The sequence below is a fragment of the Phyllobates terribilis genome, unplaced genomic scaffold (genome assembly GCF_046119375.1).
Source record: "Phyllobates terribilis strain yellow unplaced genomic scaffold, ASM4611937v1 Scaffold_1__5_contigs__length_1240528914, whole genome shotgun sequence".
Taxonomy (NCBI): domain Eukaryota; kingdom Metazoa; phylum Chordata; class Amphibia; order Anura; family Dendrobatidae; genus Phyllobates; species Phyllobates terribilis.
Window position 1 is genome coordinate 64,378,572 of NW_027362761.1, and position 12,379 is coordinate 64,390,950.

Sequence of the window (12,379 nt, forward strand, 5' to 3'; positions counted from 1 at the left end):
GCAACACCGCAGAAGAAATGCTAGCACAGGCTTCCAGTATCCGTTGTTTCAGATGCTGCACATCTCGTATCTTCACAGCATAGACAATTGCCTCCAGATGACCCCAAAGATAAAGGGGTCAAATCGGGAGACCTTGGTGGCCATTCAACTGGCCCACGACGACCAATCCACTATCCAGGAAACTGTTCATGTAGGGATGCTCGGACCTGACACCCATAATGTGGTGGTACACCATCTTGTTGGAAAAACTCAGGGAAAGTGCCATCTTCAGTGCATAAAGAGGGCAACAAATCATCATGTAGCAATTTTAGATATCCAGTGGCATTGAGGTTTCCACTGATGAAGAATCTATCTTTGTACCCCATATACCACACCATACCATCAAGATATGAGATGTGCAGCATCGGCATCTGCCTGGCCAGAGAAGCGGGGGCCTGATGCAGGAGGGGCGGCTGGGGCCCAATGAAGGAGGGGTGGCGGGGGGCTGATGCAGGCGCTGACACCGGGCCCCCTGGCTCACAGGCCCCATAGCACTCACGTGGCCTGCCGCCATTGGTGGTACACCACTGGATGAGAGCTGTGTAGGGGCCATTATACAGTGTGGAGGTTGTGTGGTGACCATTATACTGTCAAGAGGGCTGTGTGGGGGCCATTATACTGTGTGGATGGCTGTGTGGGTTGCCAGTATATGGTGTAGAGGCTGTATAGGGGCCATTATAATGTGTGGAGCGCTATGTGGAGGGTTGTGTGGGGGCCATTATACTGTGTGGATGGTTGTGTGGGTTGTCAGTATATGGTCTAGAGGCTGTATAGGGGCCATTATAATGTGTGGAGCGCTATGTGGAGGGTGTTGTGGGGGCCATTATACTGTGTGGATGGTTGTGTGGCTTGCCAGTATATGGTGTAGAGGCTGTATAGGGGCCATTATACTGTGTGGAGCGCTATGTGGAGGGCTGTGTGGGGGCCATTATACTATATGCATGGCTGTGTTGGAGTCAGTGGGGGTCACATAATGTATGTGGGGGATGTGTAGGGACATCAGAGTGTTGGGGGCATCATGCTGTGCGGGGAAGGGGTGCTGTGCGGTCATCATACTTTCCCGGTTCAAACCAGTGGCACAAACTTCAGAAATCTTCAAAAGCACACCACCCCTAGAAACCATGAAGCCGTAGCTGGCATCGGGGCGCTCCTGGAGATTCATCTTGAGAAAGCACAGGATAGATGAAATCTTCTAGATCGGTGGGGTCTGACCACTATGACCCATCAGAATGGATTGGTGGTGCATGCTCGACCAACACTTTGGGACTGTTGGAGAAAGCAGAGTACAATATACAAAAAGTGTGAAAAATGAGTGATTAAAAATAATTTTATTAAATGAACTTGCCCCACATTTCGTTGTAAATGGCGCTGTCACCCATAGTTACGTCCCCATACAGTGAGATGACCACGTCTTAGGGTAGGTGTACAAGGGGCTTATGTACACAGAAATCTCACCCACACGCTGCAGTATTAGCCCCGTGTGCACACACACCAATAGGTTTAGGACAGGAGTGAGATTTGCCATCGTGGGGCCAGTTGTTCGCAGCACTATTCCATTTAGCATCTGTTTCTTTTTTCAAAGAAGTCTGCCCCCTGGTGTAATAATAAATAATCGGCGGCCATTTTATTGAAGCTCACTCGGCCAGCATACATACGTTCATAGTGAAGCTACAGTCCTAGAGGAGCGTTCCGGCCTCCGATTGGTCAGATTCGTCACGTGCACCTATAGAGACCAGGTGGTGCCTGAAGGTGACATGATTGTGCGCATGCGTTCTCCGCCGTGGCAACGGGTATGTGGATTGGATAGATTTTTTTTCTTTTCAAGCTACCGGAAGTAAGTTGTATGCAGCCCGCCCACTCTTCCACAACTGTCACCAGCCGAGGTGGGGAATGAGAATGCCATAGAGGATGACTTGTGGACACCTTGTGCTGGGTGGACAGAGCTAACAATGGCATGGCGAGCTGTGAGGGAAGGTGAGAGGCCAACCGAGCGTGAAAGACACACCCTAACGTGAAGGCTGATAGAGCCGGCTGCTGGAGAGCAGCTCAGTGCATTCCCATGTGGAGAGCAGGCCTGCTGCTGCGCTCAGGACGGAGGCGTGCTGGGGCTTGTGGTGCCAGGCGTGCTGGGGCTTGACTCCTAGCACTGAGGCTTAGACCAAGGCCAGGATGTGCAGTGTATGGAGACCCTCAGGTGGCAGGTGTCTGCTATAGGCCCTGGGGAATGTAGGTTCTTCTGGTCAGAAGGGGCTCATTATGGAGGCCTGGCTGCAGGGACTCAGCAGGACATGGGGGAATGGATGGGCTGGTGCCTGAGCAGCTATGGGTTTGTGACATGAAGTAATGGCCTCCATTATATAATGCTGCTGGCAGGCATACAGCACATAACGTGACACAAGCGGGCACACCTGCAAATGGCCCAAGTACCGGGGTGGATGGCATCTAATGGGCAATTACCGGGTGTTCAGGAAGGGTTGGAAAACTGCAGCGAGGCATCGCAGCGACATGTTCCCACTGCACGTATCCCTGAGTCTGGGGCATCGCCACTGCAAGAAGAGACCTGCGGGGTCCTTGTGAATATCGCTTCGCTTTATTTTAAACCTTTTGTCAATAAACTTTGCCCCTTCCCCCAGTCAACACCCTTAATCCCTTCTTGCCACAGCAAATTTTTGTCTATGCACTTTCATCTTTCTTTTCCTTTCAAGCACCATAACTTTTTTTTTTTTTTGTCGACATAACTGAGGACTTTTTTTTTTTTCTTTTTCCTTCTCCCCAAGACAATATGTACTTTTGAAAGACCCCATTCACTTTACCATATAATGTCCTGAAAAAATTTCAAGCAGGAAGAAATTCTGCGGAAAGAAAAAAACACATTTCCACCGTTGTGTTTTTGGGTTTTGTTTATAAAGGCATTTCATATGTAGTATAAATGACCTGGGATCATGACTCTTGACATCGGTTCAATTACAGCGATAGAAAACTTGTAAAGTATTATACACGAGCTGTAATTTTTAATGGTTATTTTTCAGGATACATGCATCATTTTGATTTTTTTTTTTTTTTTGGATTGTGGTTTTTCTGTATGACATTTTACCTAATGCGATTAACAAATTTCAGATTTGAAAAAAAGTGTGACACGCACGTACGCGCGCTTCTTACTAAATTAGAATATAATCAAAAAGTTAATTTCAGTTCTTCAAAATAAAAAGTGAAACTCATATAGAGTTCTTACAGAGTGATCTATTTCAAGTGTTTATTTCTGTTAATGTTGATGATTATGGCTTACAGCCAATGAAAACAAGTCATTATCTCAGAAAATTAGAATAATTAACAAACACCTGCAAAGGCTTCCTAAGCGTCTAAAAAGGTCCCTTAGTCTGTTTCAGTAGGCTCCACAATCATTGGGTAGACTGCTGAATTGACAGATGTCCAGAAGGCAGTCATTGACACACTCCACAATGCGGGTAAGCCACACAAGATCATTGCTAAAGAAGCTGGCTGTTTACAAAGTGCTGTATCCAAGCATATTAATGGAAAGGTGAGTGGAAGGAAAAAGTGTGGTAGGAAAAGGTGCACAAGCAACCGGGAAAACCACAGCCTTGAAAGGATTAAGAAAAGGCCATTCAAAAATTTGGGGAAGATTCACAAGGAGTGGACTGCTGCTGGAGTCATTGCTTCAAGAGCCACCACACACAGACGTATCCTGGACATGGGCCACAAGTGTCGCATTCCTTGTGTCAAGCCACTCATGACCAATAGACAATGCCAGAAGCGTCTTACCTGGGCCAAGGAGAAAAGACCTGGACTGATGCTCGGTTGTCTAAGGTGTTGTTTTCAGATGAAAGTAAGAGTGGAGGAAGAGTGGAGAGGCACACAATCCAAGCTGCTTGAGGTCTAGTGTGAAGTTTCCACAATCAGTGATGGTTTGGGGAGCCATGTCATCTACTGGTGTAGGTCCACTGTGTTTTATCAAGACCAAAGTCAGCGCAGCCGTCGACCAGGAAATTTTAGAGCACTTCATGCTTCCCTCTGCCGACAAGCTTTTTGGAGAAGGAAATGTCATTCTCCAGCAGGACTTGGCCCCTGTCCACACTGCCAAAAGTACCAATACCTGGTTTACAAACAACAGTATCACTGTGCTTGATTGGCCAGCAGACTCGCCTGACCTTAACCCCATAGAGAATCTATGGGGGATTGTCAAGAGGAAGATGAGACACCAGACCCAACAATGCAGACGAGCTGAAGGCTGCTATCAAAGCAACCTGGGCTTCCATAACACCTCAGCAGTCCCACAGGCTGATCGCCTCCATGCCACGCCGCATTGATGCAGTAATTGATGCAAAAGGAGCCCGACCAAGTATTGAGTGCATTCACTGAACAAACATTTCAGTAGGCCAACATTTCGGATTTTAAAAACATTTTTCTAGCTGTTGTTATAAAGTATTCTAATTTACTGAGATTATGACTTGTGTTTTCATTGGCTGTAAGCTATAATCATCAACATTAACAGAAATAAACACTTGAAATAGATCACTCTGTAATGACTTTATATAATGAGTTTCACTGCTGTCTATTAGTCCAGGAGTGCCAACATGACAGTAACGGGGATAGGGGTTAACAGCAGAGACTGTTAGACAGGTGCTGGCTGTATAACACAGATAACATCTGTACTGTGAGAAGTAGACTTGGCTCCATACACCTACTATATGATGAAACAGTACATGTAGTAGGGAAGGGTTAAAGAGGTATTCCCATCTCCAAGATCCTATCCCAATCTGTTGTAGGTATAATATTAGCAAATACCTCCAATTAGAAGTATAGTATTTTTGTTTCGCTATGCCACTTACCTCATGTGCAGGCATTGCATGACCTTAGGTATCCACGATTACGACCACTAGCAGCTAGCTAACTAACTGTCACTCTATCAGTGGACGTAACTATGGATACCTAAGGTCCTGCAATACCTGCACATGAGGAAAGAGACATAGCAAATCAAAAATACTATACTACATTTCTAATTGTAGATAATAATTATTATTAGTAGTATTCATAATATTATCTTGGAGATGGAATATCCCTTTAAAGCTGATTGGGCACCAGACTATGCTGCATACTTGTAGGACAGGTTTAAACTAATATTAGACAAAATAGTGGAAAAAATCAGAATATTCTGCTGTTTGGCTAATTTAAGTGATCAGAGAATGACGTACACATTTATGAGGGAGCACTCCCCGGCCTCTCCTCACTGATCTGTGTATCCATATGTATAGATCAATCACTGGTGAGAGGGGAATGGAAGAGCTCTTCTCTCATAAATCCACTGGATTTATAAAGTATGGATTAATCTCTAAGTGCTCCTATTAGCCAACTAAAATAATATTACATTTGAGCCCTTCTGGTTAATGAAATGAGCAGACCTGTCTCCATAGTAGACTGTTCTTTCAGAGAGTGGCATAGTCTGATGACATTACTACTTCCGCGCAAAGTCTATTTTTTCTGGTCCAGTGAAATCTCACATTATAGCGCTGGTCTTTGGAAAAAAGTGCTGGGTTAAAGAGATTTTCAATGTACTTGTGCAGCTCTGTCCGAGTCGTCTGTAAATGGCTCCTATCTGAACAAAATTTGTTTTCTAAAATGTTGCATGATCAGGTCTTATTATAAAGGGGTTGGCCGGCGCTGCCTACTTCCACCATGGGAGGGGAGTGCTGCTGCTGATGTCCTGTCTACATATACCTGGCCTGACGCATGCACAATCTGCAGATAATGTGCATGTATCCTATTCCCAGTGCAGAGGTTGGTGGCGCTCATTTTTAGGTTAGGGTTTGTTTCCTTTTCGTAACGCAGTATACTGAATATTTGCCTTTTGTTCTAAGGTGTTTTTCTGAATAGACTCTAAAATATAACTTTAAAAAAAGTCATCATTAAAACTTTAAGCTGCAGACTTCATTATGTATTTTAAAATGTACGGACCCACGCAATTCAGGATGGGTGCTAGTGGACGACTGTAGCGAGATAATTTGTAGGTGAGGAAGCAAGCTAATTTCACACAAGCGTATTAAAAAAAAAAATCTTTTTCATGTCATCAAGAAAACGTAAACAATTTTTTTCTCATTTGCTATTGGTGTGAAATCCATTTTATAGATAAGTTATTAAAAGTTTACAAGACTAGTTTCCTGTATAAAAGAACTGCGACTTGTATGTAAAAATCAGATGCTATAGGATGGCTCTGTATGGAGCTTTTTGTGTACCCATAAATTTGATTGCACAAGTCTCATCTGGCACACAGAAGAAACTAGTGCATGCTGCGATTTTTTTATTTTCTTTCCCCTTCATGTGCAGATTTGGTCTATGAAAAAAAACTTTGAGTAACATTGGTCTGAGTGCTTTCTGTATTTTCAAGGACAGCACTCGGACCGTAAATACAGTTGTAGAATTTGGCTGTGGAAATAATAAAATGTACCTTTTTAGTGCAGTATTTGCTCATACTTCTCACCTCTCAAAACAGTTTTGTGTCTGTGGAGGACAAGGATCTTTAGTATACAGGTAAGCTCATCTCCTGTAAATGTGTCCTAAAGGTAACTGCGAGGCACTCTGGGTCTTGCACTGTGGAGAGTAAAAGCGCCCCCTGTAGCGGTGTTATTGTTTATACTATATTAGTAGAAGGGGTTTATTATACATGTAAATGTAGTGTTCTGGAAGGAATGTCCTGTGATCGGAGGTACTGCAGTGACATGTGCTGATGCTTTGTGAAAATGATCACCTACGAGTAATGTCTTATTGCTTACGACACTTTTCTTTAGACCAGGGTTCCCCAACTCCAGTCCTCAAGGCCCACCAACAGGTCATGTTTTCAGGATTTCCTTAGTATTGCACAGGTGATGGAATTATTGCCTGTGCAGGTGATGCAATTATCACCTGTGTAATACTAAGGAAATCCTGAAAACATGACCTGTTGGTGGGCCTTGAGGACTGGAGTTGGGGAACCCTGCTTTAGACTGCATTCACATAGGTTCGCCAGCACTGCTCTATGTCATGCACTCCGGAGGGGGCATGCGCGCCATCGATTCAGCACTAGCGCTGCTAGGCCCGGCAGGTGAGGACTCTGAGCCTGCCGACGCCAGCCCCTACTTCAGCCAAATGTGCGTTCTTGGATGCATATCTAGCTGGTGTATTGCAGCACATGAACTTGCCAGGCCCGTGTGCCCCAATACACGCTGCTGGCCAATTGGTGGCCAGCAGCTGACATCAGTGTACATGCGACTGGGCGCATGGCAGTGACGTCATGCGCCCCCGTCGCTTGGACGCTGAAGTCAGCTGCCGGCTTCAGGAAAGGAAGGAAGGAAGGGGAGTAGGAGTGTGTTTTGTTTTTTTTGTTTTTTTAATCTATGCGATGAACAGCGGCACCGGCAGGATGGGGGTGCATATACACTGATGGGGGGGGGGGGGGGGATATACCAGGATGGGGGCGCATATGCAATGATGGGGGGGGATATACCAGGATTGGCGGCGCATATACACTGATGGCAGGGCGGCTGGTATATACAAGGAAGGGGAGGATATACCAGGCATGTGCAAGGATTGGGGGCAGCATATTCTTTATATCTGCAGTCTCATACCCCTGCTCCTGTCTGGCTTCTCTATGCTGCCCCGCCTGCTCTCTGTATGAGTTGTTTTTTCTAAACTAAAACCTCAATATTAAGTTACATTGCCGTGTTGGCACTTGGCGATAAATAAGTGTTTTGGATTGCAGTTTGGGCATTCAGTCTCTCCATCACTGACACAGAGTTCAGACCTGTGATATTGGAATTTCCTGGGTATGTCACCTACACTTAAAGCGCACCTGGCAGCAGGGTTGTGCTCAGTAAATCACATACACTGTCAGGAGGGTGAGATTACACTGATTAAAATGATACCTTGGTTGATGAAATCCGTCCTGTGGTTCTTGTGTAATCTTTACTTTCAGTTTGGAGATAATGATATGCTCGTGTTCCAGGGCGGCCTGTGGGGGGTGCTCTATCTGGTGCTCTGCTTACATATTCATCTGTATGCTCTTATGACAGCTCACTGTGCCTTCACTGCCCTGCCTCCTATTTTACCTAGCCCCGCACTACTAGATGCATTATGTAAAATAGGAGGCAGGTGAAGCTGACCATGCACATTAAGTTGGCTTTTGGCTGAACAATGGTTTGGATGAAAATTTTGGCTGACGGCTGTCTCCCTTAAATAGTAGTGCTCGTTCAGCCGAGAATTCCTGTGTTTTCTATTAGAAAGCCACCGGTTTATTTTCAGGAGAACAGTGTGCTTGGCGGTCCAAAATCGGATATGCCTGATCGATATCTCGGCTGGCCCCCACATACACATTAGACTGTCAGCTGAACCTGTTGATATTAGTCTGTGTATGGAAGCCTTTAGCCTTATAGATGGAAAAAATATAGAAGTTATGGGTCTCTAAATAGAGCAACAGTGGTTCAGTTGTCACTTTTTTTTTTTCTTCTCATTTTTTACATGGAGTATATGGTAAGTTAGTGACATTCAGCGTTAAAGCTATCCCACCAGTGTCAATCGGGATGGTCCTAACCTCTGGTATTAAAACCTTACCATGTGTCAGTCTGTTTAATGGTCATTGTAAACATGCTCCTATTTAGCATGCATACCAATTTTTACTCCAGCTAAAAATTTTTTAGGTTACGCCTTCAAAAGACGTATATTAACAGAATCCTTTTTTTTTTTTTTTCTTTTTTAAGAAAATTGCGGCTTTTGGATGGCCTGAATGAAAACACTAGAGTTGGTGTGAGTCTGTTTGCATGTCAACATTAGTCTTTGGCTACTGTCCGGGAGTGCCACCCCTTGCCTCACGGAATCTACGGCTCTTTTCATTATCCCATCAAGCACGATGTCCACAGTTAAATCTGCACGTTCTGACAGATACTTCAATGATTTTGTAACAATAAAGCCCTGTCTCTAATCAGGTTGCTAAATTCCTTTGTATTCCATATAGCTGATATAATTTTATTGTTTTTATTTGCTGTGTTTTGTGCTGTTTTACAGCTTGATATAAAGGACATCAGTTGATTAATGTGTTAAAAGGAACCTTTTAGCAGGATTTTGCTAAGTAAACTACAGGCAGTGTCATGTTGGGGCTGCTGCACTGATTAATATGAAACCTGAGGTGAAGAAATACGTCTTGTGTAATCAGTGTTTGCAGTTTTGAGTTGATGATATGCCCGTGCTCCAGGGTGGGACTGTAGGGAGGGTCTTATCCTGGTGCTCTAGGCCTGATCAGCTAGATAACACCTGCCCACAGGCCCGCCCCGAAGCACAAGTATGTCCCTCATCATAGAGAGACAGACGACCAGTCTGAGTCGCTGGCTCTATGAAAACTGTAGCTGGCAGCACTCCCTGTATGGGACGCAGGTCCATGTTTACTAAGGAACCCACTTGGAAATGTCACAGCTTTCAAAGAAATTCAGACAGCGTCCAGTCCAGAGTGTTGAATATAAGAAGATTAAATTTATTCCGCCGCAAATGGCACAACAGGAACACTACTTTTGTCGTACATATACGTCAAAAGTCATGAAGGTTAATAAATCTGCCCCTCTTTATTCACTTGGACTGTCCCATTATTTCAAAAGGGTTGTTGGGGGTGGGGAGGAGTAACTAGACTGAAATAACCTAAAAAGACTAGCTGGTATTCATCCAGTTCTTGTTTGCAAGCTTCAAGTGCTCACTGTAGCAAGAGTGGCTCAGCGGCCATATTCCATGCCACTAGCATCAGTGCTATGGCCACTGATTGGCTGCAGCAGTCACGCTTTCTATTTGAACACACAATGAACATTATTTTGTGGGTGCACTTGGGTGAGTAACAACAGCTTCTGATGGCAGACTGCCCACTATGACAACATATCAGACATCAATTGATAGCTTGTGACCTTTCTGGCAGATCTCCAGTTCCAGATTTTGGCAAGTTTTTACTTTGTGGCTGTGTATTATGTTTACTTTTCTGCTTGTTATCTTGAATTGCTTTTTGCCACACTTTATATAGATGTACTCTTTTTAACTACTTGTTGTTCATTTTAGGTGAAGCAACGGTTTTTCTGTAAGGCATATCTACAATCTGAACGTGATGGATTCAGAAGCACATGGAAAAAGAAAAAGTGATTTGGTTCTCCCAGCTGCAAAGCAAGACCTTATGCAACATACAGTAACTCTTGACGCTGGTAAACATTATGTGTGTGGCTACTGTGCCGCATTCACAAACATTGCAGTCACCTTCCCCATCCAGAAGGTGTTATTCCGGCAACAGCTTTATGGATTAAGGATAAGGGATGCTATCAGACAATTGGAGAAAGATGGGATTCGTAACCTGTATCGGGGAATATTGCCTCCTCTCCTGCAGAAGACTACAACTCTTGCCCTGATGTTTGGCCTTTATGAAGACTTCTCAAGTCTCTTGTTAAGGCATAACAATGCTCCCGAGCTTGTGACACGGAGTGTAGCAGCAGTCCTTGCTGGAACAACTGAAGCTTTTCTCACGCCTTTTGAGAGAGTTCAGACTTTGCTTCAGGACTACAAACACCATGACCGATTTACAAATACTTTTCAGGCATTTAAAGTGCTGCGACCATATGGAATTGGGGAATATTACCGTGGTCTGGTCCCAATATTGGTCCGGAATGGACCAAGCAATGCAATTTTCTTTAGCCTCCGTACCCCAATCAAACAGTGTTTGCCAGAGGCTAAAACCTCCAGTGCTCATGTACTTAATGACTTTATTTGTGGTGGACTGCTCGGAGCCATGTTGGGTATTTTGTTTTTCCCAATTAATGTGGTAAAAGCCCGCATGCAGTCTCAGATTGGTGGAGAATTTACCTCCTTTGGGAAAGTGTTCATGACCATCTGGACAGAACGTGATAGGAAACTGACGCACCTCTTTCGTGGGGCCCTTCTTAACTCTAACCGATCTGTTTTGTCCTGGGGTATCATCAATGCAACTTATGAGCTGCTATTAAAACTGTTCTGACATGGACAGGGAGACACGATCACATGGGGATATGTATTCCTTCAGACAAGGGATCAAATTGTTTAAAAAAAAAAAAAAAAAAATACAGGGCTGTCTGTGTGCTTCACTAACATTGCAATGGAACAAAACTTATTTAGAGCAGACTGGTTGTGTCTGGTAAACACAAGTGCCTGTCTGTTCCTTATATTTATCAGTCACTAAGCCTTTTGCTTCCAATGATATTACTCTGTACGTCGTCAAATGTTGTATTTAAGCATACACAAGTGAATTGATCCATTGGTCTCTGGTTGTAGCGCACAAGTGTTGGATTTTCCGCATAATCCCTTCCACAACTTTATGTAAAATGGGTGCCACTTTTATAACTGATCTGTTTACCACTGCCAATTTCTTCTGAAACTGGTTTGACTTTTTATTGTTTGGGAAAAGCAGACCCTTATTTTTTTTTTATTATTATTTTTTTTTTTTATGTTTTCCTATATAAGGTTTAATGTCTGACAATGTGGCCCATCAAATATATACAGTATATATAAATGAAAAAACTCTAGTCTGTGCTCTGTGAACAATTCTTACCTACAGATAGTTGTGGATAGGTCAAACAATCCGAGAAGTGAGATGAGACATTTCCAAGTAAAAAGAAATGGAGTTCTTTCATGTAATCGTCACTTTTTCTGCATTACATCTTTGATATGTACAGTATAGTTACGGTGTACTTTGTCATATTTACCGTAATTGCCCTTCACTTCAGGGAGAATAATGGAAACTACAGGTGAAAAGCCAAATGTAATTGTAATATGCTATGTTCATCACAGCAAACATAATTTGTGCAATTTTTAGAATAAGGACATTTTTAAAAATTGCAGCGCTTTGGAAAAATTAACTTCATGCCAAACTGCCCAAATGCGCAATGAACGGTTTACAACCTTTTTAGACCGCTTTACACATTTACTTAACCTGTGTCAAACAATATACATACTTGTATTCTGATGGGTTATATTTTTACTTGCTTCACTTTTTTGCCTCAAAACGTAGCATTTTTCTGTCCCAGCAAAGTGAATGAGATTTCTGAAATCTCATGCACATGATGCTTATTTGCTGCTGTTTCACATGTCAATTCTTCTCTTCTATCATCTTTTTTGCCGCGTTTTTCATTCATTCCAAGATATTTTTTTTTTCATGGAAAATGCTCAAAATTAGGCACTGTCCAAATCAAAGGCTGGGGGAAAAAAAACTTATAAAGGGTTTTTAAACTGCTTTTTTGTTCAATAAAAGAATAGTTTTTGACACACTGCACAAACTATAAGCCAGTTTATGGTTCCAGTG

At 43.4% G+C, this 12,379-nt stretch overlaps 1 protein-coding gene across 1 annotated transcript; it reads left to right on the forward strand.

Moving 5' to 3' along the window:
* Positions 1–1,813: 1,813 nt before the first annotated feature.
* On the forward strand, positions 1,814–11,943 carry SLC25A51 (solute carrier family 25 member 51). Its single transcript, XM_073651900.1, has 2 exons — positions 1,814–2,013; positions 10,117–11,943. Exon 2 carries the CDS (start codon positions 10,163–10,165, stop codon positions 11,057–11,059), a length of 897 nt encoding a protein of 298 aa, XP_073508001.1. The 5' UTR covers positions 1,814–2,013; positions 10,117–10,162; the 3' UTR covers positions 11,060–11,943.
* The last annotated feature ends 436 nt before the right edge of the window (positions 11,944–12,379 follow it).

Bases quoted from the DNA above. Each gene is read 5' to 3' on its own strand.
- SLC25A51 (XM_073651900.1), top strand. From the start codon at position 10,163: ATGGATTCAGAAGCACATGGAAAAAGAAAAAGTGATTTGGTTCTCCCA.